Raw genomic sequence first — 27238 nt, forward strand, 5'->3', positions numbered from 1 at the left:
GTTCTGTCTCCTAGAGATGAACGTACTTTGGTGCGAAAAGTGCAAATCAATCCCAGAACAACAGCAAAGGACCTTGTGAAGATGCTGGAGGAAACAGGTACAAAAGTATCTATATCCACAGTAAAACGAGTCCTATATCGACATAACCTGAAAGCCGCTCAGCAAGGAAGAAGCCACTGTTCCAAAACCGGCATAAAAAAGCCAGACTACGGTTTGCAACTGCACATGGTGACAAAGATCGTACTTTTTGGAGAAATGTCCTCTGGTCTGATGAAACAAAAATACAACTGTTTGGCCATAATGATCATCATTGTGTTAGGATAAAGGGGTAGGCTTGCAAGCCGAAGAACACCATCCCAACCGTGAAGCACGGGGGTGGCAGCATCATGTTGTGGGGGTGCTTTGCTGCAGGAGGGACTGGTCCACTTCACAAAATAGATGGCATCATGAGGGAAGAAAATTATGTGGATTTATTGAAGCAACATCTCAAGACATCAGTAAGGAAGTTCAATCTTGGTCGCAAATGGGTCTTCCAAATGAACCATGACCTCAAGCATACTTCCAAAGTTGAGGCAAAATGGCTTAAGGACAACAAAGTCAAGGTATTGGAGTGGCTATCACAAAGCCCTGACCTCAATCCCATTAATAATTTGTGGGCAGAACTGAAAAAGTGTGTTCCAGCAAGGAGGCCTACAAACCTGACTCAGTTACGCCAGCTTTGTCAGGAGGAATGGGTCAAAATTCACCCAACTTATTGTGGGAAGCTTGTGGAAGGCTACCCAAAACGTTTGACCCAAGTTAAACCATTTAAAGGCAATGCTACTAAATAGTAATTGAGTGTATGTAACATTCTTACCCACTGGGAATGTGATGAAAGAAATAAAAGGTGAAATAAATCATTCTCTCTATTATTATTCTGACATTTCACATTCTTAAAATAAAGCGGTGATCCTAACTGACCTAAAACAGGGAATTTTTACTAAGATTAAATGTCAGGAATTGTGAAAAACTGAGTTTAAATGTATTTGGCTAAGGTGTATGTATACTTCCGACTTCAACTGTACGACATCTCTTTCCATGAAATATACTGTATGTTTGCATTTTCTAACTAGTTTTCATGGGTTGGCAGACAAAGCTTTTTCATCAAAGCAATCACTTTTGCATGTAAAAACACAGAAACATACTTATTAGGCCTACTCCACTTGTTTAATGACATCCCTTTTGTTTTGAGCTGACTTCACCTGGGCTTGGCTCACTCCTAGGAGGCAGCCCGGTTCCAAAACAAATGCAATGAACCTTCACACGGCGCAAAACACGCCAACCCGGGCACCCCGGACAGATTAATCAAATTCCCTCAATGATCACCGTTTTGACGGCTCCAATGCAGTTCCACCTCCGACGCTACCAAAACATCTGCTATGTGGGTGTTTGCTATCGCCGGTTAAAACTTTATCTGAATGAATCTAAATGTATTTTTACATATTTTTTTCTGAGAGGATGCTTTACAACAGCAAACACTCAATCAAATACTGATCAATGGGAGATTGAGTTCTGAAAAAAAACGAAGTGTTTCTCACAATAGTTTTTCCCCCTTTAAACTCTTTGGCCTCTGAACGTTCTTTCCTACATCTTATGTGGAAACCGTGGTGCACCACATCTCATGATCCTGATGAAACGGAGGGATTGCTTTTCAATTACTCTAACCCTCATTAGGTTACAACACGACAGCACTCAGTGCTATTCACAAGCCGTGACACATACATTTACAGCAGCCTCAACAACACTGCTCTTTAATTAACTCTATTGTGAGTGAGTGAGTCATTATGTGTGTGTGTCCATGAATATCAATGAGTGTAGTTGGAATAGAATTAAGACAGATGTACAGTAAACCAGACAAACCGGGAACAGAAAGGGCAGGGCAGCAGCAGTCTAGAACATCTATTGAAACAAAGAACTACCTGGTCAGAAAAATATTGTTTGTAGCCTATGGTCAGAAGTGTGGTTCTGTGGTCTTTAGATCGATTAGAGGGGCCGTGCATTTGAGTTGGTAGCACAAAATTATAAGAAGAAGCCAGGAAAAATGTCAAACAGTGGCTCTCATGACCATTACGCTTGCGAGGATACTGAATAATCTAACTTTGCTCCAAATAATTTCAGAAACAGACTATTTTTTCTCCCATTTTCTCTCTCCGTGTCACACTTCTGAAATAACCTGACCTTTGAACCCAGTCTCCATGACGATTCTTGGTTTCCACACCAACCTGCTCGGCCAGACAAAGGCAAATGCTGCCAGTAAGCACAGTTTGTCACATAACAGATAAACACCTTAGTGTGACTGGATGTAAAAATGAGGACAATCATTTTCTTTGAAAATTGGAAATGGTGAGGGATGAGAGGCTCTGAAAAGAACAAAGATGAAGTCCGTCAAAGCCCCTTTAGGGAGCGTGCTTTCTTCTTCCCCTAGGGGCCCTTTCACCACAAAATGTTTGTCTGTTTGACGCCCATGCTACAAGCATTGTCAGTACAACATAAGAGGTTGAAGTACAACTCATGTAACAGAGGGAAAAAGAGTGTCAAAACAAGACATCAGGACATAACATGTGCATATACTGTAACTCCAGTAATGATAAGTATCTATGCCCAATGAAAAGATTATGTTTCAAATCAACAGTCTGGTACTTTTCTGTCTGTCCTTTTCTATGAAAGGTACAGTAAGCCTATTTTATTTGAACCTTTATAATAACTAGGCAAGTCCGTTAAGAACAAATTCTTATTTACAGTGACGGCCTAACCCGGCAAACCCTAACTCGGACAACGCAAGGGCCAATTGTGCGCCGAACTATGGGACTCCCAATCACGACCGGTTGTGATACAGCCTAGAATCACACCAGGGTCTGTAGTGATGCCTCTAGCACTGAGATGCAGTGCCTTAGACCGTTGCGCCGCTCGGGAGCCCTAATCAGTGATTTTAACCAAAATCTCACTATTTCAAATGATCTAGATGATTGAGGGATGAATAGCAGTAAACAATTTGTGTCCGTGCAAGTGAAACTGAAACTTTATCAGCAAAGGACAGCTGTAGACCTACGGTGCCTTCAGAAAGTTTTCTCCTATCATGGCCATTAAACTCTGTAACTGTTTTTAAACTCTGTAACTGGCCTCATGGTGAAATCCCTGAGCAGTTTCCTTCCTCTCCGGAAACTGAGTTATGGACGCCTGTATCTTTGTAGTGGCTAGGTGCATTGATACATCATCCAAAGTGTAATTAATAACTTCACCATTTTCAAAGGGATATTCAATGTCTGCTTTTTTTTACCCATCAATAGGTGCCCTTCTTTGCGAGGCATTGGAAAACCCTGGTCTTTGTGGTTGAATCTGTGTTTGAAATTCACTGCTCGACTGAGTGACCTTACAGATAATTGTATGTGTGGGGTACAGAGATGAAGTAGTTATTCAAAAATCATGTTAAACAGTATTACTGCACACAGAGTGAGTCCATGCAACTTATGCTACTTGTTAAGCACATATTTACTCCTGAACATATTTAGGCTTACCATAACAAAGGGGCTGAATACTTATTGACTCAAGACATTTTAGCTTTTTCATTTGTATTAATTTATAAATGTTTCTAAAAACGCATTTCCACTTTGACATTATGGGGTATTGTGTGTAGGCCAGTGACACAAAATCTCAATTGAATCCATTTTAAATTCAGGCTGTAACAACAAAATGTGGAATAAGTCAAAGGGTGTGAATACTTTCTGAAGGCACTGTATGTGGTTTTAGAACGTGCAAATAGACATGTACGTGCATAACGTAGCATATACAAGCGTAGGATCTTAATTTGATCACTTTGTTATTGCAGGAAATGCCCTGTACAGCAGGAAAGGCAAACATGTAATGTATTCAAGGTTTAAAAAGGCTTCTAAAATTTCTGTAATTTCCACTTTAAAACGTCAGACTTGATTTGCCCTTTCTAACGTATCAACCCCTACAAAACCAGTACAAAAATATGAATGAATTATTATCCACAAAATAATTGACATTTCATGTTGCTGCAGGATTATTTTCCTGTTCTCTCTTTATTGTTGAGATGTTTTTACGCTTTAATGTCATCGTGTCAAACTGTTACTCCCAGCTCTACACTTTGAAATTCAAATAGACCGCAGCCTATCAAAGGCAGATTTCTTTTTCTGTTGTCAAGGAGAAATGTCAAGCGTCTCATGTAGCTTCAAGAAGTAGAACGTAAAAGTGGAGACTTCATTTACAAGTGAAAAACATCTGCAGGCTTGGTGGGTGGCAATCACATTAAAAAGACTGCCTTTGTCAGAGCTCTTCTCAATTTAAGGTAAGACATTTATAAACTGTCAAAACCAAAAGAAAGAACGATGTGTGTTCAATTGAACTGGGATGTTTAGACCAAGTTAAAAGTGTCACAATGATGGTTACAATGATGGTGTACAGTATGTCACTATACAAACTTTAGCCTCTGAGCCCTAAAACAGCAATTGATTGCTGCTAACTGATTGTAAATTTTAGTAGATTCACTTTTAGTAATACACAGTTGAAATAGTAAGACATTACCAACTTCATAAGAATGTAATGTTCCTCATTTTCGATGTAATCAGTACAAACATCATGATCATGTTCATACTCTCCATCTTAGTGAGAAGGATGTCCAACCATTCACACGGACAGCACCTCTGTAACCTCAACATGACGGAGGAGGTATGGCTGTTCCAGAGGGTTGTGTACAGCCCTGTGTTTGTTCTGGGTCTGGTCCTGAATCTCTCTGCACTGAGGATGTTCTATCGGAAGAGAGCCAGCTGGACAGACACACACGTCTACATGTTCAACCTGGCCGTGGCCGACTGTGTCCTCATCACCTTCTTGCCCTTCAGGATCTACCACACCTTCTTCACCCTGGACCCTCCAGGCCTCTGTGCTGTTCTTGTTCTGATCCACTTCACCAACATGTACGCTAGCATCTTCACTGTTACAGCTGTAAGTGTCCAGAGATTCATTGCCATTCAGTTTCCCTTCCACTCCAGGAGAATTGTCTCCAAAAAACAAGTGGCTGTTGTAGTGTGTGTGATGATATGGGTGACTATTGTGTTCCTATGTGTGATATTCAGGGAGCCCAATGGGCCTGAGCACAGACTGGCCTGCTTTGAGAAAGACACCCGTCCCTTTCCATTGGACTTTATTGTGACTCTGGAGATACTGGGATACGTGGTTCCTCTTCTCACAATGCTGCTTTGTTCATGTCAGATGATCTGCACTCTGCTGGCCTACAAGGACACGCACTCATATAAGCACAACAGGAAAAGTATTAGAATAATATCAGCCAATTTGGTTGTCTTTTTCATCTGTTACACTCCTATCCATATTGCATTTTTCATGAAATTCTATGTTGCTTCCAAAGTCTCCCTTGACTGCCAACAGTATCATTTAATGCGTAACTTCTATCATGTCTCAGAAGGGATTGCCACAACAAGCTGCTGTTTAGATGCTATTGGATATTTCTTCTTAGTGAAGGAGTTCCGCAAGGAACTGATTCCAGGGAGGTTAACAAAAGAGAGAACCAAGAAGCCTCTTCAGAGAGAACTGCTCTCTCTATAACTGTATAGGTAGGAATGGAGAGGAATTTTCAGCTACTCTATATTCTGTTTTGGCCTAGTGAATGCTTTCACTTGAAGTATCATAAAACATATTCTGATGGTTATACGATATATAAATTATATACATATTTTCCTACTGTCTAGGTGTCTGGTGTCGTCTTTTCTAACAACTGAAAGGTAGCGTAAAATGTGCTTCTTTTCTGGACCTAACTTTTTGGCAAGCTAATGTCTCCCCCATGTGTTCAGGCTGGTCATCACACCCTGCTCGGTTCTTTACGCTAAAGTACAGTACATTTCCATTATTTAACCAGGCAAGTCAGTTAAGAACAGATTCTTATTTACAATGACAGCCTAGAAAGAGTGGGTTAACTGCTTTGTTCAGGGCCAGAACAGATTTTTACCTTAAGGATTTGATCTAGCAACCATTTAGTTACTGTCACAACACTCTAACCACTAGGCTATGATGGATGATAGATATTGACAATGTTTATATTGAATAATCAATATTGACAGTGTTTGTATTGGAAAATTGATAATGAAAAGGCATCTAAAATCAGAATAGAAATGCCCTATTATAGAAATCATATACGGTCAACATTGTAGAGAGTAGTGTTATATGGATGGTCTCTGTCCCAGGAGACTAATGTGGTAGTCAAATAGAGACCTGATCAATGTCCATACTGATAGTGATTGTATCATTTTACAGTCCTTTGCACCCTCTGTGCTTGAGTGTGTGTGATCTGTATGTCTGTGTGCTGCGTAGGCAGCCCCCGTGTCTGTGTTGGTGCCTGAAAGCAAACAGATAGAGCATTAAATAGAATTACCTTCTCCTTCTCTCTCTCTCTGAGGTGCCTGATGAATATGTCGGCTAGAGGGCCCTCAAATTACACCCTGTGTCTTATATTATATTCAGGATGTTTACACAATTCAGCCCTTTAATTAATGCCAAAAGACAAGTTGTGGCTGGAAACTGAATACACATAGCAGGGCTGTGTCTCACTGTTAGCCTGCAGTGAGCTTAGATGTAAGTCAACCCGACAGTGTCTGCTGAGCTGGCATTGGTCCAATCCATTCATGAATTAGATTCATCACATGAATGTACCCATGGCTCGGCTGATTGATTCTGAAAATGTATGAAAACAGGTGACACCAGCAAGGGATGAGGTGGCTGAGTGATGGAGGGGTGCGTGGCTCCAGAACCTCACTGCCATTATGAGGACCCATCAAGCACTGACAGGCCTCACAACCCCTTTACCTGTCAACAGATGTGTTACTGCCTTATACACTCCCCACAGAGAGAGAGAGAGAGAGAGAGAGAGAGAGAGAGAGAGAGAGAGAGAGAGAGAGAGAGAGAGAGAGAGAGAGAGAGAGAAAACACTATTTGAGTTCATTTATATTGTTCATTCTGATGCTTTTGGATGGTTAATGCTCACAATAGTCAAATGCGGTATTACTCATTATGGCAAAGCGGAGGACCGCACTGGACTGCCATGGCAGAGGGAGAGGCATGGTTCAGACCTTATTTTACGACTGTCCCAGGCCATTGTTGGAGAAACAGCACTCTCTGTTGGACAGTGGTGGTATTTTCTAACTACACCATGGCTAAACAGAAGTGTACTAATGCATTTGACACTCAATTGATAGCAAAGTACTAAATGTGTATCTTACAAATAAAGTTGAAGCACAGACAAGTAATTAGTTATATACTGCCTATATAAATACTGTCATCCCCTTAGGAGGAGAAGAAAAAGTAATTACCAGAGCAAAAACTGTCACAGGTAGATAGATGGTCAATGTCTGAGTGGTTTATTAGAATAAGAAAGTTGACAGAGAGCAAAGTCTCCATGCTAAGTGACAGGCAGCGCTGAGGATGATGTGGAAATGGTGTTCAACTGCTGAAGGGTGTGTGTGTGTGTGTGTGTGTGTCTTGTGCAGTTGCTTGAGGGTGCATGCATGTGTTTGTCTGATGGACATTTGCGGACACAAGCACACACACTTGCATGTACTGTACAAATTCACATGTCTCTACATATGTACACACAGAGGCTGTGTCATGCAGCTACTGCACTTAAATTACATTTAAGCATTGAGATTATGTACACACAGGGACACGTGGTGTTTTTTAATGACAGTGTCCCTGGTCACAGACAGGGACAGACAGCCTCTGGTGAGAGCCACAGGACTGTCACAGTAGCAGGAGACTCGAGTGGGAAAGTTCTCTTTGTGGGAAAGTTCACTTTATCGTGATCGCCAGTCTGTATTGCCAGCTCCTCTCCTCTCCTCTTCTCCACCTCTCAGACATGACTCAGGCATCAGAGTGGGAGCAAATACTGAGATGCTGTTCACAGCACAGAATCATCATTATCCTCATCCTCTTCGTCATACACATCGTCATCATCATCTTCCTCCTAATCATCATCATCACCATCATCTTCCTCCTAATCAATATCATCATCATCATCATCATCAAACTCACACACCAGAGAGCAAATCAAAATCCAATACAACAAAACCCCAAAAACCCAAACAAATATTACCATAGAAACAAAAACATTAAAAATAATGAAAACATGACAAGAATGATCAGTGCGGACTAAATAGAATGTTCTCTACAACTTTACAAAAATGCAAACGTTTTTGTGCTTATCCTTCGATGTGTTTCGCTGGATGAGTAAAATGTCTGCTGCCTGTGTTAATTCCTCAGCAGACTGGGTTACATGTCTCCTTATTTGGTTTGGCTCTTTCTAGGGGGTCCCATCCCGACATGGCAGTTTCTGGCCGGGGGCCATTAGCTAATCACTGGGTTACCGAGGAAAACGAGCCAACAACAGACAATGGCATGGCCTCAGGCACACACACACAGTCCATGATATTTATACACACAGATCGGGTCATGTGGGAGAGGGGGAGGGAGGGGGCGACACTGTGTGAGCTACATATCAAACAGAACCAAACAAAAATCTCCCAGCAGAAAGAAATGGCTGCCAAAGAAAACAATTTACTGCATCAGAGGATTGCTAATGTATGAAAAAACGGTTAAAACATTTCAAATCTGATTTTCAAAGAGCAAAGATTTTGGAGCGCTTCACAGTAAATTACCCAGATTTCTCATTCTAGTGTTGACACATTGAAAAACTGCCTCTGTTTCATTGTAGCAGCTAAATAGCAGAGGGACACAGCATGATTATACATCATGGGGTAGAGAAGAAGAGGCTGATTGTGTGTGTGAAACACGTATGTGTGTGTGTGTGTGTGTGTGTGTGTGTGTGTGTGTGTGTGTGTGTGTGTGTGTGTGTGTGTGTGTGTGTGTGTGTGTGTGTGTATATGTGTGTGTCCATCTGTGTGCAAGCCTGAAGCGCTATAGAAAGGGGAACCCTAGATTCTTTCATATATAGTCATGGGGGACTAAGATAATCATATTATCATGTGGCTCTTCCAAAGAGCACATCTCTGGGTCTGAGCAACATCTCTGGGTCTGAGTCACATCTCTGGGTCTGAGCCACAAGCCTCCCTCCTCCCTGGCCTGGTGATGACAGCGGATCGTAATTAAATTACATCCTGAATTTGGTTAGGGTGCTGTGTGTGTGTGTGTGTGTGCGTGTGTGTGTGCGTGTGTGTGTGTGTGTGTGCACGTGTGCGAGTGAGAGAGTGTGTGTGTGTATGCAGGGGTGATTTCTGGGGATGAGAGTGGGTGCTCGTCTCCCTCTCGATGTGTCTGTAGTAATCTTCTCAGGGGCTCATCACACCATTAGGGAATGGGATGTACTTTGCCTAATCAAGCATGTTTAGTGAAACAGTGTAAGAGAGGGAGCTGGAGCACGGCTGGCTGGGCAGGCAGAGCAGGACTCAATCACACACTGCACTTAGGGGACGCAACTAGCGGGGTGACAGAGAGGAGAGGGGGCAACAGGGGGTCAAAACTTTGTCAAGGCCCCATATTCTCAACCAACACTCCTCTCAGGGCTACAATGGAGATGGGAGGAGGAGGAGGAGGGGTTGTCTACTATAGTATGGAATATGTAAAGAATGTCTTCACTGTGCTAATGCTATAACCCCCCCTCTCCCCAGCCCACTACATTACTCATTCATGGCAACACTCATTACTACTGTAATACAAGTACAGAAACAAACACCCACGCACTCAAGCACACACGCACAGACACAGACACACGCACTCACACTCACACACACACGCACAGACACAGACACACACACACACACACACACACACACACTCGATCAGTTGTTGAGCTGTTTCCCTGAACCCAGCCATGTGTTGGCATTTCTACCCAGCTAGATCATGTGCTTACACTACATTAATCTCGTTTAGTATTCTACCTCAGTGGGTTAGCCCTTCACATTAAGACAAACAAACCCACCGCTCAGCCTGGCTCCTCTCCTCAGCCCACCACACAGCTGGCTCTATACAGGCCAGGTTTCCTCGCCATCTGCTCCCCCTGCAGGTCAGCATAACTCGGAATTTAAGCCCTGTACATATCTACATGTGTGCACTGGTGCTGCTGTGTTTCTCTACCTCCACTCTCTGCCAGTCATACAAAGCCCAGCCCCTGCTCCTCCTATGCCCCTCCAGCCTCAGTACATCTCTCTCCTGCTCTACTCCTCTGCTCCTCCCAGCCCACAGACCCACTAATGAAGCCAGTCTATGCGCTCCCATGCATGTTGCCACCCGGCGCCCAGCGCAGGGATGCAGTTTACACTGATTTGTAAATGTTTGGGGATTGATAATGGCGGCTGGGCCAGAGATCTAGTGGGAGACGCTGAAAGGCAGGGATATAGTGATCTGCAGTCTGAATGATGCCAGTCTGACAGGCCCAGCCCTATCGACCCATCCATGGGCCCACCACCCTGCCTGGTCCCAGCCCCAGCCCTATCGACCCATCCGTGGGCCCACCACCCTGCCTGGTCCCAGCCCCAGCCCTATCGACCCATCCGTGGGCCCACCACCCTGCCAGGTCCCAGCCCTGTAGACCCATCCGTGGGCCCACCACCCTGCCTGGTCCCAGCCCCAGCCCTATCGACCCATCCGTGGGCCCACCACCCTGCCTGGTCCCAGCCCTAGCCCTATCAATCCATCCGTGCGCCCACCACCCTGCCTGGTCTCAGCCCCAGTCCCAAACGGTGCCCGTGTCTGTGAGGGGGCCGGAGGGACGGGCAGTGGAGTGCTGCTTTCCTCATTGATATTCCACTGGGCTAGGAAGCTGGGTTTGTCCTGCCTGCCCTGACTCTTAACCGCTATTTGTTGTAGCCATCTCCTCCTGCTCCAGGGTACAAAGAGACTCAGTGTCAGGGAGAGGAGCCTGAATGGAACTCCCCAGTGGCAGGGTCCAGGACCCGCTATCTCCCACAGCCATGCTCACATTCCCCTACATGGGCTGTGTGTTCTCCTCTCCACCAGGTCGGGCAGCCTAGGCTTCAGGTCAGGTCACACAGACCCAGGAAGAGGGATACAGAGAAGGAGAGAGGGAGGGGGAGGGAGTTCTCATACCATTCTCTGCCCTCTTTCCTTGTTCCCTCCACTTTTTATCAAATGAGAAGGTACCATCTTCATATCTCCTCCCTCCTGGTTTTTGACATGTTCAAGTCCAGTGCTGTCGTTGATAGTTCTGGGCTGAAGACTTGTGGGGATATAATCATTACACGGTCTGATTTATAAACACTTAATAGAGCTTCAGAAACACTAGAAATGTGTGTTTTTTCCATGATTGTTAACAACACAATGGGAATAATCGTTGACATCATTATCAAGCTTATTCCTATAAGAAGCTCCAGTGTGTTGTATGCTCACATTAAGACAGGAAGCCTCTCCTTTAATGTGTGATTCAGTGTTCTCTGGCATTGCTAATACCTACCAAACTCAAGCTGACGGATAGAGCTGAGTGATAGAGTTGGCCTGAAAACCAAGGACAAACACATGGTTGTCTCCTGGATGCTGGCACAAAAGTAAAGCAGAAATAAAAATGTCACACAACATGAATGACTTGCAGAGCACAAGATAGTAGAAGGAGACCTTTCACAACTGAAGCTGAATGCTAAATTATCAGTGAAGCGGTTGTCCGTTTTTTAAATTCCTTTTTCACAAAATGTTCCTTCCCTTGCACCGCTTACTAGTCCTTGAGATTGGTCTCATTGTGTCCAGCCCCAGCTCCACAGGTTAAACCACTTACGGAGCAGAGGGGTGCACCTCTCAGGGCGAGAGCAGAGCAGTAGCCATGAGGAGAATAACCTCCTCTCTTTAACTCTCTCTCTTTCTTTCTCTCTCTAAGCTGCTGGATTCTGGTGGCCCAGTCTCTTCAGTCAATCAGTCAGGCAGCCAGGCTACGCGCCAGGGGATGTCAGAACATTGAATGACAGTGAGAGAGAACAGACAGGGCAGGATTTGGGATGGGAGAGTCTGAGGGTTTTCCAGTTGCTGAGGGGAAATGGGTTTCAGAGAAGGGGGTTCATGGCACTCTTCTTCTCACTGGCCACTATGGGTATGCTCGCCCACACTCTTTCCCATCAGGTGATTGAAGTCGGCCAGGCCGTGGTGGTTGGCCCGGATCAGGCCCGGGCGCTGGGAGTGGTAGGGCACTCCGTTGTTGCTGTTATAGTTGAGCCCCTCATGGGTCCAGCGGGGGGGCTCACCAAAGTCCATCTGGTTGCTGGGGGCTGAGACCACCCTCCTGCGGTCTGGGGAGTCCTGCGGTGTGGCTGGATAGTTGTACTCGCCTGCAGAGTTCCTCAGGGTGGTCCTGGGTTGTCCTCCGTGGGGCTCCCGGTGGTTGGCCAGGACCAGGTAACGTGTTCGCTCGGTGTTGGGGGGCCCCACGTTCCCTGGGTCCTCGTGTCTGCCCCCTCTCTCCTGCAGGAACTTGGAGCTCAGGTAGATGACTGAGTTGGCTGGGCAGGGCATGCCCACTGAGTTGAGGAAGGTCTGGCTCTGGTCCCAGTCTCCGTCTGGGAGCCTCATACTGGGTGGAGGCCGTTTCTGCTGCAGGGGGGTCTGTTCTGGAGTAGGTAGGCCTGGGTCTATCTCTCCTTTAGGCCAGCCGTTGGGCGTTACGAACGGGTTGTCTGCCTGGGAATGTGACCGGGTCCTCTCGCTGCCACTGGTACGGGTCACACTCATCACCGAGCCACTCCGCCCCTGACCTAGCATGTTCTGCTCTTTGTCCCCTTTACGGCTCCTATTGTTGGCTCCTGTTCCTCGAGTGCGGTGGCGGTGGCGATGACTCATGATCCAGCAGACAGCCAGGCCAGACAGCACCGCCCCTGTGGCAAAGGCTGAGACTGCAGACACGACCAGCAGGTTGACGGATACCAGACCGTCTGGTTCGTCAATGAAAGACTCCTGAAGAAGACCTACAGACACACAGAGAAAGACAGACAGACAGACAGACAGACAGACAGACAGACAGACAGACAGACAGACAGACAGACAGACAGACAGACAGACAGACAGTAAAGGATGTCAGTAAGTAATTGGATACAGTGGATATGTGAGAGTGTTCAGACACTCTTGTAGGACAATGGATGTTGAAAAGAAATATACATTATAAAACAACAATCCATTTCTGTTTTTAGCCTTCATTGGTGTTCTAAAGTCGCTAGACAAAGCATCTCTGCCCTGGCCTTAGTAAACATGTGGGAGTTTACAGCTTGACAAAGTGGCCAATTTATCTGTGCCTCAGTGGGTGGGGAGGAATGCTCTCCTGCAAAGGTATGCTATTGGTGTAAAGGCTAATTGTGTTCATTACCTAAAGTGGATGGTTATTTTAATGGCTATAATAACTGTCTTCCTGATTGAGAATATCTCCCAACCCCGAAGCGATGCGGAACATTAATTTTGCAGTGGAAGAATGTCTGAACACTCTGGAATTAATAGTGAATAATTGCTTTAAGTTCCTTACTGTATTTACACATGAACTTCACAAAGTTATTTCTTCTAACAGTATGAGAAATGATTCACAATGTTTACAATCACTGACAGCACATCTGAAAAAAGGCCTAAGACAATATGTTTCTTTTCCCCCAAAGAACATGAGAGAAGCTCCTCTGGAGAACGGAATATATGAATTATTAAAGCAGTGAAAAACAGGAGAGCACAAAGCTGCTGCCATGGATCAATTAAGAACATGTCAGGAGAAAATGTGTTCTTTGCAGTGCAAGCACCAGGGACAACACCAATAGAAAACGTGTTCTTTTCAGTGCAAGCACCAGGGACAACACCAATAGAAAACGTGTTCTTTGCAGTGCAAGCACCAGGGACAACACCAATAGAAAACGTGTTCTTTGCAGTGCAAGCACCAGGAACAACACCAATAGAAAACGTGTTCTTTGCAGTGCAAGCACCAGGGACAACACCAATAGAAAACGTGTTCTTTGCAGTGCAAGCACCAGGGACAACACCAATAGAAAACGTGTTCTTTGTAGTGCAAGCACCAGGGACAACACCAATAGAAAACGTGTTCTTTGCAGTGCAAGCAACAGGGACAACACCAATAGAAAACGTGTTCTTTGCAGTGCAAGCACCAGGGACAACACCAATAGAAAACGTGTTCTTTGCAGTGCAAGCACCAGGGACAACACCAATAGAAAACATGTTCTTTGCAGTGCAAGCACCAGGGACAACACCAATAGAAAACGTGTTATTTGCAGTGCAAGCAACAGGGACAACACCAATAGAAAACGTGTTCTTTGCAGTGCAAGCACCAGGGACAACACCAATAGAAAACGTGTTCTTTGCAGTGCAAGCACCAGGGACAACACCAATAGAAAACGTGTTCTTTGCAGCGCAAGCACCAGGGACAACACCAATAGAAAACGTGTTCTTTGCAGTGCAAGCACCAGGGACAACACCAATAGAAAACGTGTTCTTTGTAGTGCAAGCACCAGGGACAACACCAATAGAAAACATGTTCTTTGCAGTGCAAGCACCAGGGACAACACCAATAGAAAACGTGTTCTTTGCAGTGCAAGCACCAGGGACAACACCAATAGAAAACGTGTTCTTTGCAGTGCAAGCACCAGGGACAACACCAATAGAAAACGTGTTCTTTGCAGTGCAAGCACCAGGGACAACACCAATAGAAAACGTGTTCTTTGCAGTGCAAGCACCAGGGACAACACCAATAGAAAACGTGTTCTTTGCAGTGCAAGCACCAGGGACAACACCAATAGAAAACGTGTTCTTTGCAGTGCAAGCAACAGGGACAACACCAATAGAAAACGTGCTCTTTGCAGTGCAAGCACCAGGGACAACACCAATAGAAAACGTGTTCTTTGCAGTGCAAGCACCAGGGACAACACCAATAGAAAACGTGTTCTTTGCAGTGCAAGCACCAGGGACAACACCAATAGAAAACGTGTTCTTTGCAGTGCAAGAACCAGGGACAACACCAATAGAAAATGTGTTCTTTGCAGTGCAAGCACCAGGGACAACACCAATAGAAAACGTGTTCTTTGCAGTGCAAGCACCAGGGACAACACCAATAGAAAACGTGTTCTTTGCAGTGCAAGCACCAGGGACAACACCAATAGAAAACGTGTTCTTTGCAGTGCAAGCACCAGGGACAACACCAATAGAAAACGTGTTCTTTGCAGTGCAAGCACCAGGGACAACACCAATAGAAAACGTGTTCTTTGCAGTGCAAGCACCAGGAACAACACCAATAGAAAACGTGTTCTTTGCAGTGCAAGCACCAGGGACAACACCAATAGAAAACGTGTTCTTTGCAGTGCAAGCACCAGGGACAACACCAATAGAAAACAAAGAGCTTACTCCCAGCCAGAGGAAGAAATGTGGGGAAAAAAGAGAGAGACAGAGAGAGAAGGGAAGGGAAGGGAAAGAGGCCTACAGCAGACTACTGAGGCTCCAGACAAACACAGTAAATGTTTCTTAAATTACTCCAACAGCAAAGGGATGGTGATGCGTGTGTCTGGGAGAGGAGAGGACCAGATAAATAAAAGCGGGCCCCACAGGAAATAGATAGATGTCATTAATCGATGTTGAGAGTCACTTATTCACCCTGCACAGAAAAAAGAGAAAGAACATTCCAAAATGCAAGGAGCAGCGGTCTACTTTAAACTAACATAACGTTATCGTCGGACTCATTTATTCTAATGGAGACAAATGGCAAGAATTAGGAGCAGGTAGAAGAAACTAGCTAGTAGTTAATGACTGGGTTTGGGGGCTTGGCGAGACAGAGTATTATTCTCCATGCGTTGACACGAGGCAGGGGAATGGCGATGGCCTATATTAAACACCACAACAATAGAAGGGGCCACTCAACAGGCCACAGTGAAAATGATTTAGTACTAATCATGATGCTATCTTGGTCAATCAATGTCCTTTTCTACTCTAATTAGTGTTTTATCACTTATCCAATAGAGCCTGGAGTTACATGGAGCATGGCTGGGTAGCATAGTTACAGTGAGTGAATTATGTGCTGTGTGTCTCTTCCATCTTCAAATTTGGACATAGATTGGACACCCAGGCGAGTGTGCTTGGGCCTCTATTGTTCTGTATATATATAATATGAAAGATGCTGGTTCTTGCTGTCTTTTCATTTATGCAAATGACTATACACTTCTGGTGTCTCACAATAGGAAAACTATGTTGTAGAGCATACTTAGCACAGAGCTTACTAACATTAGCAAATGGCTTGGAGATAATAAGCTATCTCTGCACTTTGGGAAAACTGAAGCAATTATTTTGGGGTCCAGACCTAAAATGTGTAGGTCCTCTGAAATCAGAGTGGAGTTAGGGGGTGAGGTGCTGACTACTAAAACCTCTGTTAGCTACCTGGGATGCATCCTTGATGGAAGTTTGGAAGGTATGAGCATGGCCACTAAAGTGCTAGGGAAGGTTAATGCCAGGACTACGTTTTTGGCTAGAAAGTCCAAGCTGTTTGATAAGGACTCCATGAGAGTGCTAGCCACTGTCTTCATTCAATGCCATTTTGACTACGCTAGTACTTCCTGGTTTTGGAGCTTATCTAAGCTTATGAAGGGGAAGCTCCAGATAGCCCAGAATAAGCTAATCAGGGTAGTATTGAAGATGAGTCCACATACTCACATGGCTGCCTGTTGAAGATAGGGTGACCCAGATTAGACTGAGTTTGGGTTATAGGAGTTTTTATGGTTCTGCACCCAGATATTTAAGTGATTACTTTCCCCATGTTTGGGATGCACAAAATCACAGCACCAGATGTTGCTAATGTGTTCTTATACATGTTCAGGAGGAATGCTGGGAAAGGTACCCTTTTGTATACTGGAGCCTCAGAGTGGAATGAGTTGCCTCTGCCCATGAAATGACGTCCTATCTAGGGAGCTTTAAACATAAAGTAAAAAACAGTTTGATGTCCTCTGTGCCCATATGAATGACCCTTATGATGTAACAGTAATGATGAGATAGATGTTCTTCTTCTTTGTTTGTACGTTTTATTATCTCAATGCCATACTGTGTCCAGCCGTGTTGGATCTTGTCTAGCCATCTTGTTTCAAGAGGACCACAAAGGAAAGTCCCAGACTTTGTGTGTTATCCTCCATGATGTAACTCATGTACAGTATGGCTTTTTCAAGTTTTATGTGTGCTTGTTTTTTTTAAATGGTTGAATTAATAAACTAAACTAAAAAACTAAAATCCACAATATAGATAGTATTATTGTAGTATTGTAAATTGTATATTATACATTTGTAATAATAGAGTAATAATGTAACAATGTCTTGTATTATGTACTGTTTTATTTATGATGTAGGCTATTGTTTTGTTGTGATGTAATTGTTTTATTCCTGTTTGGACTCCAGGAAGAGTAGCTGCTGCCTTGGCAACAGCTAATAGGGATCCTAATAAATAGTAAATGTGGATGTATGTGTTTTTGGTTTCATATTAACGTGACTGATTTTCCCTCCTATTTCTTTCTTCTCTTTCCTTCCCTCTAACTGTCACATAGGGAGCTCATAGTTCTGCTGGCTAAGCACAGTCCCTACCATTGTGTTTGTGTATTCGGCTAAACACCCATATTCTGTGATATTTATATTGAATCTGGCATTTGCTAATTGGCTCTCTCTCTCTCTCTCTCTCTCTCTCTCTCCTTAGGCAGAGATAAACACATTGTTGGCATCACCACTTGGCCAACCTAAACATATCCCTGATTCATGCACTATTTATTTTCCCTTTTTGGGACAATATTCAACTTGGATTCACGGGCAGTATCTATTACATAACTCTGGAAAGTACTGTGCTCCTCAATGTTCCGTGGCAGCCAGGCAGCAGAGGAGACAGTGGAATAAATGTCATTCTCAGGCTATGGTGCTGCTGCTCTCGTATTATTTACTGAGGCCTCTGGTTTAGGAATAAAACAATAAGGTAATGAATTGGTTCTTGGGTTTGGTAATTCCTAAAAACCACAAGCCTTGATGGCTCTCTAAACAACGTTGGACCATCATTTCATTCACATCTGGAAATGTTCATACTTGGTGGTCATGAAATTTTGTCAGACAGTTATTGTCAAGCAAAAGACTGCCGGTCTCATAATAATTGACCATTTATTAACATAAACATGTTTAGCATCTCCACGCCTCCACACATACAAGCCACATATAAGCCGCTGATGCACGCCTTTGGAATTTTAAAAAGTCTAGTAAGTTCATTTAATATACACCAATCCATGATTTATTTTAGGCAGGTCTAAAGAAACATTGTAATATGAAGGAAAGGTATTTCAGATGAACAGAATATGAGTTGGCCAGATGTACAGTATGTTAACTGGCTATGATCCATGATATAGGCTGTAGGCTTGTTCATTTAGCTGACAAGATATGCTTATAAGTCCTGTGTCATTATTTTATATGATTTTATAGTAAGAAGAATATAATTGAACTTAGCTGAATAAAATATAATGGATATTTTTCCCATTCCGGAGTGAGTAAGCATGTGAAGTGGCTACTGTATGTTGAGTGCAAAAGTGATAATACTGTATGCTTGATTTAGAGTTATTTGTGAATGATACAAACCTTGGAATGTCTTAGAAATCCAAACATACACTGAGTGCACAAAATATTAGGAACACCTGCTCATTCCATAACATAGACTGACCAGGTGAATCCAGATGAAAGCTATGATCCCTTATTGATGTCACCTGTTAAATCCAATTCAATCAGTGTAGATGAAGGGGAGAAGACAGGTTAAAGAAGGATATTAAAAGCCTTGAGACAATTGAGGCATGGATTGTGTATGAGTGCCATTCAGAGGGTGAATGGGCAAGACAAAAGAATGACGTGCCTTTGAAAGCGGTATGGTAGTAGGTGCCAGGCGCACTAGTTTGAGTGTGTCAAGAACGTCAATGCTGCTGGGTTTTTCATGTTCAACAGTTTTCAGTGTGTATCAATAATGTTCCACCACCCAAAGGACATCCAGCCAACTTGACACAACTGTGGGAAGCATTGGAGTGTCGAAAGCATGCCCCAACGAAATGATGCTCCTCTGAGGGCAAAAGGCCGTGCAACTCATTATTAGGAAGATGTCCCTAATGTTATGTACACACAGTGTATATGGGCTGCATGATGTGACTATAGGCTATTGATGATTTGAGAAAGTTGAAAAAAAGGCTCACGCTCTGTTCCTTGCCTCAGTCTGCACATGCTGATGTCTCATCAAGTGATAAACTTTAAATTTAATCGAGTCTTTACAAAAATGTAACATTTGTTTACATTTAGAATGGTCCAGGAACAGGAATAGAAACAGAAACAGGAACAGAAACAGAAACAGGAACAGGAATAGAAACAGAAACAGAAACAGGAACAGGAACAGGAACAGGGGCAGGAGAAAAAAGGACCTATCATCCATATGCACTGAAATAATGAATGCTTTCCCACCATTTTGTTTTTCACTCATGCAGGGTAGGCTACTCCGGTTTTATAGAGGAACATGTGCAGCTGAGAAATCAATATAGTAGCAGCTGGGATCCTCCTCTTTTTAGTGGCAACCATCAAAAACTCTGCTTTCACACAAATTGCACATAGAAATATCTGGGCTTAAAGAAAACACTTATTTCACGCATCAACCACTGTTCGAGGAGCATACTTCCTCTCGCTGTGCGACAGGGGATATTCCGCCCAATCTCTGTACACCATGGGCTCTCCAACCCTGGTCCTGCAGCTACCCAGGGCTTAATTTGGGAGCAAGTGAAATCAGTTCGGGAAAATCGAGAGTAAAATGTTTTCGCAACAAAACATATTTCATTGAACTGTTGACAGTACCTCTCTCTGCACCCTGGAGAAAGGAAGGAAGGAGAGAGAAATGGAAACTCCCGATGGTGAGATATTCTGTAACTTAAGGTAATGTGTCAGCCTATTCATTATGAATGTATAGAATATGCCCTATTACTAGACTATTCAAAATCAAATAGTAATTCACTAGTGTAGGCTAACTCTGTAAGCCGTCCTGCACAATCAATGAACCAACAGCATCGCCTAGGCCTATACGTTCTCTCCCAGACTCATTGATAGTAACTTTGGAGTATAGTAGAAGGAAACCTGTCCATCCAGTATGCATAATAATACAGTCCACACTCGATGACAAGAATTTGTTAAATTTTTCAGTAAAGGCTAGACCAATTATGTATCAAAGACATCTTTAAACAGTTTAATAAATGTTTTTCTACTGTGCGTAATATGCAGTAGGTTATAATAGGTTATAGGTTCTATAATAGTAGGTTATAGGTTCTAATCTTTTTTTAAATATATATATATAGGTCTATGCATATGTATAAGCCCTAATATGTGTATTTCTTTGGGTTCAGGCTTTGAAACAACATCCACAACAACCATGTTTTCCACTCAGTTTCAACCTGTGGTTGAACTTCTTCAAATTGATCATCACAGCGAGCTGAGTTTTAAAATGATGATACTGTGTTGACGATAAGTATTTGATGTGATTTTGAATTGCATTTTCATTGATGTCAGAGTGGTTAGAGGGACAATAAAGCCCTGAGTACCAGGCCATAAGGACCTGATGGAGGGACAATAGAGCCCTGAGTACCAGGCCATTAGGACCTGATGGAGGGACTATAGAGCCCTGAGTACCAGGCCAATTGGACCCGATAGAGTGATAATAGAGCCCTAAGTACCAAGCCATAAGGACCTGATGGAGGGACAATAGAGCCCTGAGTACCAGGCCATTAGGACCTGATGGAGAGACAATAGAGCCCTGAGTACCAGGCCATTAGGACCTGATGGAGGGACAATAGAGCCCTGAGTACCAGGCCATTAGGACCTGATGGAGGGGCAGTAGAGCCCTGAGTACCAGACCATTAGGATCTGATGGAGGGGCAATAGAGCCATGAGTACCAGATCATTAGGATCTGATGGAGGGACACCAGAGCCCTGAGTACCAGGCCATTAGGACCTGATGGAGGGACAATAGAGCCCTGAGTACCAGACCATTAGGATCTGATGGAGGGACAACAGAGCCCTGAGTACCAGGCCATTAGGACCTGATGGAGGGACAATAGAGCCCTGAGTACCATACCATTAGGATCTGATGTAGGGACAACAGAGCCCTGAGTACCAGGCCATTAGGACCTGATGGAGGGACAATAGAGCCCTGAGTACCAGGCCATAAGGACCTGATGGAGGGACAATAGAGCCCTGAGTACCAGGTCATGGAGGGACAGTAGAAACCTGAGTACCAGACAGTTAGGACCTGATGGAGGGACAGTAGAGCCCTGAGTACCAGACCATTAGTGACCTGACGGTTGTTAGCAAGTTGGGTCCTACCAATGCATGTTCGGAGTTCACTATGGCGCTTCACATTAAATTGTGTATGGTGCAATAATATGCTGTGGTCTCGGTGTGAGGGAGAGGTCCCGATGAGTGTCTGTGTTTCCATGGCTCAGCTGGAGAATGTTGCAATGAGGGCTGCCCTTTCCTGGTAATGAGAATGAACCACCATTGAAATGCATCTTCCATATCTGGAGCAGCACGTTCTCCTCCCCTTCAGACCCAATGTGTCTCTCTCTTTCTCTTCACAGAGAGACGATGCACATCGCAGTCTGAAAGGCCATTAGTGAGTGTCGCTTTTGGGGCCACTCTGCTTTGTGGCCGTGGCTGGGGGAGACAAAGCAGCTGGAGCAGGGAGGGGTGAGGAGGGAAGAGATGGGAGGGGGGCAGGTCTCTCTCTGCCCCACTAGGCTGACAGCAACCCTCTCCTCGCCGACTCACTTATTAAACCTTAATGGAAGCCGCCCTGACTGTCAGCCTGACGAACGCTGAGCACGTCTTGGGCTTCCAGCTCCAATTACAGGAGAACAAGCGCGGAGGCAGGAGAAGCCTAGTTAGAGCTGGAGGTAGGGAGAAATGGGCCAAGCGGAGGGAAATTGAGCTATGGAGGCCGACTAACTAACTGCCATGTATTTGTTTTTTGTTTTTTTCTGTGTATTCACCAAGCTACAGGGCTCACATTCTTTCATTTATATGTTGCCGTTAATCTTCCCCATATCTCTCCATTCATCTGCAGCCCCGTCTTCTATTCCCTCGCTTCCCTGATCTGCTCTTCCTCTCTCCTCTTCCATTCCAGTGGCATGTCCGTTAATCTTCCCCTGTCTCTCTCTGCATCTCCAGAGATATCCCTCTGATTCCTTCCCTTCATTCCTCCACCTTCCATCTCCTCCCTCTCTCCCTCTCTTCCCCCCATGGACCCTGGCTTGGAGTAGGCCGGCATAATGAAAAGCCACAATAGTTAAGATTCTCTTCATTAAAACACTGGCAGTGTATGGATTTGCTATGCCCGTGCTCACAAATTGGCAGGCCTTTCAGCGGTGGAGTTATTGATTTTCAAACCCAACGCGGTGTCAGTGACGGCGGGTATGTGGTGACTGGAAACATGCAGTTATTAACTGTGATGCTGGCTGCTGCAGTAGGGGATAGAACAGGCTGGGGATATGGAACTACTGTTCCGGAGACTGGGTTGGCTCACACATGAAACACATCCTGCCTTCAAACTACAGTACAAAGCAGCAACACTCCTGATGGACATGCACATGACATAAATGCATCTTAGTTTGAAAGCGACTGACATTATTGGTGTTATAGAATGATCTGAGGGGCTTTGACCTAGGGACTCACTGTTTCTCTGCATGTCAATGTACTTGTACGTATAATATGCATGCACATCTTTATGTATGTACTGTATACACTCAGTGAACAGCTTATTAGGTATACCACCCCATTCACGAAAATGGTTCGCTCCTACAGACAGTGGGTCACGTGGCCGTGGCTTGCTATATAAAGCAGGCAGACAGGCATTGAAGCATTCAGTTACTATTCAATTGAACGTTAGAATGGGTAAAACGGTTTGAATATCTCAGAAACGGCCGGCCTCCTGGGCTTATCACACAAGACAGTGTCTAGGGTTTACCGAGAATGGTGTGACAAACAAAAAACATCCAGTCAGCGGCAGTCCTGTGGGCGAAAACAGCTGGCAAGAATCTTGCAAGTTAACAGGTGGGCCACAAACAGGCAAATAACGTCACATTACAACAGTGGTGTGCAGAACGACATATCAAAACTCACAACTCGTCAGACCTTGTCACAGATGGGCAGCAGACGACCACAATGGGTTCCACTCCTATCAGCTAAAAACAAGAAGAAGAGGCTCCAGTGGACAAGCGATCACCAACACAGGACATTTGAGGAGTGGAAAAGCATCACCTGGTCGGACAAATCCCAGTTCCTGTTGAGTCAGGATTTGGCATAAGCTGCGTGAGTCCATCCTGCCTGGTGTCAACGGTAATAACTGGTGGCATGTCACGACTTCCACCGAAGGTGGCTCCTCTCCCTGTTCGTGCGGTGCTCGGCGGTCGTCGTCGCCGGCCTACTAGCTGCCATCGATCTATTTTTCCTTTTCGTTTGTGTCTGTCTGTTGTAGTTATCACCCGTGTCTGATTAGTTAATTTTTGGTGGGTTTATTAACCTCCGCTGCCTGCTAGTCTTTGTGTGGGATTATTTTGCTTTGTTAGGGGTGCGTGTTTGCGCCACAGGGTTTTTTGTTTCTCACAGTCGTTGTACCGTTGGTACTGTATTAGGAGTAGAGGTTTCTCCTCCGTGTGCTTTGTGATTTTCCCTATGTATGGCGACTTCGTTGGGGTGTGTTTCCCCACCTGTTGTTGTTTTGGGACTTTATAATAAACAACTGTGCCACTGGAAATTCCTTGCTCTCCTGCTCCTGACTCCTGCACCTACCTCTTCTTAGGAGGCACCTAACATGGCAGGGTTGTAATGGTCTGACTAGTTTATTCCTGGCACATATTAAGTCCCTTGATACCAATTGAGCAACGTTTCCATGCCCCAAATAATTCAGGCTGTTCTGGAGGCAAAGGGGTGTCCGACAGGGATTTAGATGGGTATACCTAATAAACTGGACACTGAGTATATACACTATTTTTTTTTAGCAAAGGGAACACTTAAACAACACAATGTCACTCCAAGTCAATCACACTTCTGTGAAATCAAACTGTCCACTTAGGAAGCAACACTGATTGACAATACATTTCACATGCTGTTGTGCAAATGGAATAGACAACAGGTGGAAATTATAGGCAATTAGCAAGACACCCCCAATAAAGGAGTCGTTCTGCAGGTGGTGACTACAGACCACTTCTCAGTTCCTATGCTTCCTGGCTGATGTTTTGGTCACTTTTGAATGCTGGTGGTAGCATTTCACTCTAGTGGTAGCATGAGACGGAGTCTACAACCCACACAAGTGGCTCAGGTAGTGCAGCTCATCCAGGATGGCACATCAATGCGAGCTGTGGCAAGAAGGTTTGCTGTGTCTGTCAGCGTAGTGTCCAGAGCATGGAGGCGCTACCAGGAGACAGGCCAGTACATCAGGAGACGTGGAGGAGGCCGTAGGAGGGCAACAACCCAGCAGCAGGACCGCTACCTCTGCCTTTGTGCAAGGAGGAGCAGGAGGAGCACTGCCAGAGCCCTGCAAAATGACCTCCATCAGGCCACAAATGTGCATGTGTCTGCTCAAACGATCAGAAACAGACTCCATGAGGGTGGTATGAGGGCCCGACGTCCACAGGTGGGGGTTGTGCTTACAGCCCAACACCGTGCAGGACGTTTGGCATTTGCCAGAGAACACCAAGATTGGCAATTTCGCCACTGGCGCCCTGTGCTCTTCACAGATGAAAGCAGGTTCACACTGAGCACATGTGACAGACGTGACAGTCTGGAGACGCCGTGGAGAACGTTCTGCTGTCTGCAACATCCTCCAGCATGACCGGTTTGGCGGTGGGTCAGTCATGGTGTGGGGTGGCATTTCTTTGGGGGGCCGCACAGCCCTCCATGTGCTCGCCAGAGGTAGCCTAACTGCCATTAGGTACCGAGATGAGATCCTCAGACCCCCTGTGAGACCATATGCTGGTGCGGTTGGCCCTGGGTTCCTCCTAATGCAAGACAATGCTAGACCTCATGTGGCTGGAGTGTGTCAGCAGTTCCTGCAAGAGGAAGGCATTGATGCTATGGACTGGCCCGCCCGTTCCCCAGACCTGAATCCAATTGAGCACATCTGGGACATCATGTCTCGCTCCATCCACCAACGCCACGTTGCACCACAGACTGTCCAGGAGTTGGCGGATGCTTTAGTCCAGGTCTGATAGGAGATCCCTCAGGAGACCATCCGCCACCTCATCAGGAGCATGCCCAGGCGTTGTAGTGAGGTCATACAGGCACATGGAGGCCACACACACTACTGAGCCTCATTTTGACTTGTTTTAAGGACATTACATCAAAGTTGGATCAGCCTGTAGTGTGGTTTTCCACTTTAATTTTGAGTGTGACTCCAAATCCAGACCTCCATGGGTTGATACATTTGATTTCCATTGATCATGTTTGTGTGATTTTGTTGTCAGCACATTCAACTATGTAAAGAAAAAAGTATTTAATAAGAATATTTCATTCATTCAGATCTAGGATGTGTTATTTTAGTGTTCCCTTTATTTTTTTGAGCAGTGTATAAATATGAGTGTGTGTGTGTCTATGTGAAAGTGAGTGTACTGTGTGTGTGTGTATGTAATATATGAGAATTATGGACTGAATGCACTGCCTGCACTCATGGCTCAGTACTCTTTCTACCATTATTTCTATCTTTGTTTAAAGAAAGACTCCAGGCACTATATTCTCTCTCTCTCTCTCTCTCTCTCTCTCTGTCAAAAACAACTGGTGTAGAATTTACCGTGAAATGCTTGCTGATGAACACATCCCAACAAATAGTAACACAAGAGGAATAAAATGAAATACACAAGAATGGAGCTATATACAGGGAGTACATGTACCAGATCAATGTGGAGCTATATACAGGGAGTACCAGTACCAGATCAATGTGGAGCTATATACAAGGAGTACCAGTACCAGATCAATGTGGAGCTATATACAGGGAGTACATGTACCAGATCAATGTGGAGCTATATACAGGCAGTACCTGTACCAGATCAATGTGGAGCTATATACAGGGAGTACCAGTACCAGATCAATGTGGAGCTATATACAGGGAGTACCTGTACCAGATCAATGTGGAGCTATATACAGGGAGTACCAGTACCAGATCAATGAGGATTGTAGTGTATGTGAATGTGTGTGTATTTTTTGTGGGAGTGTCAATGTAGTGTGTGTAAGTGAGTGTATACTGTATATGGTGTGTATATATAGTCTAGTGAGTGTGCATAGGGTCAGTGCAAGACAGAGTCAGTGAAGATAGTTTGGGTACCATTAACTAACTACTTAGCAGTCTGGCTAATTCAGAGTCTTATGGCTTGTGGGTAGAAGCTTGGGCTGTCCACACAACTCTCTGTAGAGCTTTGCGGTCAAGAGCGGTGCATTTGCCATACCAAGAAGTGATGCAACCAGTCAAGATGGTGGAACTGTATAACTTTTTGAGGATCCGAGGGCCCATGACAAATCTTTTCAGCCTCCTGGGGGGGAAGTGGGGCTGCCGTGCCATCTCTCTCTCTCTCTCTCTCTCTGTCTCTCTCTGTCTCTCTCTCTCTCTCTGTATCTCTCTCTCTCTCTCTGTATCTCTCTCTCTCTGTATCTCTCTCTCTCTCTGTATCTCTCTCTCTCTCTCTCTGTCTCTCTGTCTCTCTCTCTCTCTGTCTCTCTGTCTCTCTCTCTCTCTCTCTCTCTCTCTCTCTCTGATCTGGGTTCCTCTCCAGTGTGGTCTCCTTCCCTCCACCATTGTTCTGTGGTCAGACATGTTAGAGCTCCATAGCCTTGCTACATCAGAGACACTGTGTTTACTCATAGGGTTGATTATCAAGGCATTTATAGTTCCTCTGACTACATTACCAAGGAAGAGTCATGACTGAGTGAGCTGGCTAGAGGTTGTGTAGAACCTTATAAGGGCAGGTCTAGGTTGCCTCTACTGATCAATATGGTAAAATATTTATGAACCCCAGCATGTGTTTTCAATTCAATCCCATAACATTTCCACAAAACTGCTAATAGAATCAGGTTTTCAGCCGTCCTATTAGTAAAGGACAGATTGAAGTTTTAGCTAATTCCATCATAAATGCATCTACACAGTAGTCCACTGTGCTGCTACAATGACCTTGTGC

General features: G+C 44.7%; 2 protein-coding genes across 6 annotated transcripts in view; one reads left to right on the forward strand and one right to left on the reverse strand.

Moving 5' to 3' along the window:
* Window positions 1-4109: 4109 nt before the first annotated feature.
* Window positions 4110-5754, forward strand: LOC110520949 (G-protein coupled receptor 55-like). 2 transcript variants are annotated; one of them, XM_021598401.2, is made up of 3 exons: window positions 4110-4348; window positions 4667-5004; window positions 5136-5754. In XM_021598401.2, exons 2-3 carry the CDS (start codon window positions 4675-4677, stop codon window positions 5151-5153), a joined length of 348 nt encoding a protein of 115 aa, XP_021454076.1. In that variant the 5' UTR covers window positions 4110-4348; window positions 4667-4674; the 3' UTR covers window positions 5154-5754. The 2 variants fall into 2 exon arrangements, with proteins under 2 accessions (XP_021454076.1, XP_021454074.1); XM_021598399.2 differs by having other exon boundaries at window positions 4667-5754.
* A 1657-nt stretch (window positions 5755-7411) lies between these two features.
* Window positions 7412-27238, reverse strand: part of LOC110522756 (semaphorin-6B) — a 142306-nt gene continuing 122479 nt past the window's right edge. For all 4 annotated transcript variants that reach the window (XM_036968406.1, XM_036968405.1, XM_036968407.1 and 1 more), the window contains one exon: window positions 7412-12983. In XM_036968406.1, coding sequence (XP_036824301.1) covers window positions 12100-12983 — 884 coding nt within the window. In that variant the 3' untranslated portion in view covers window positions 7412-12099. The remainder of the gene's footprint in view (window positions 12984-27238) is intronic.

This window comes from Oncorhynchus mykiss, chromosome 30 (assembly GCF_013265735.2).
Source record: "Oncorhynchus mykiss isolate Arlee chromosome 30, USDA_OmykA_1.1, whole genome shotgun sequence".
NCBI lineage: Eukaryota > Metazoa > Chordata > Actinopteri > Salmoniformes > Salmonidae > Oncorhynchus > Oncorhynchus mykiss.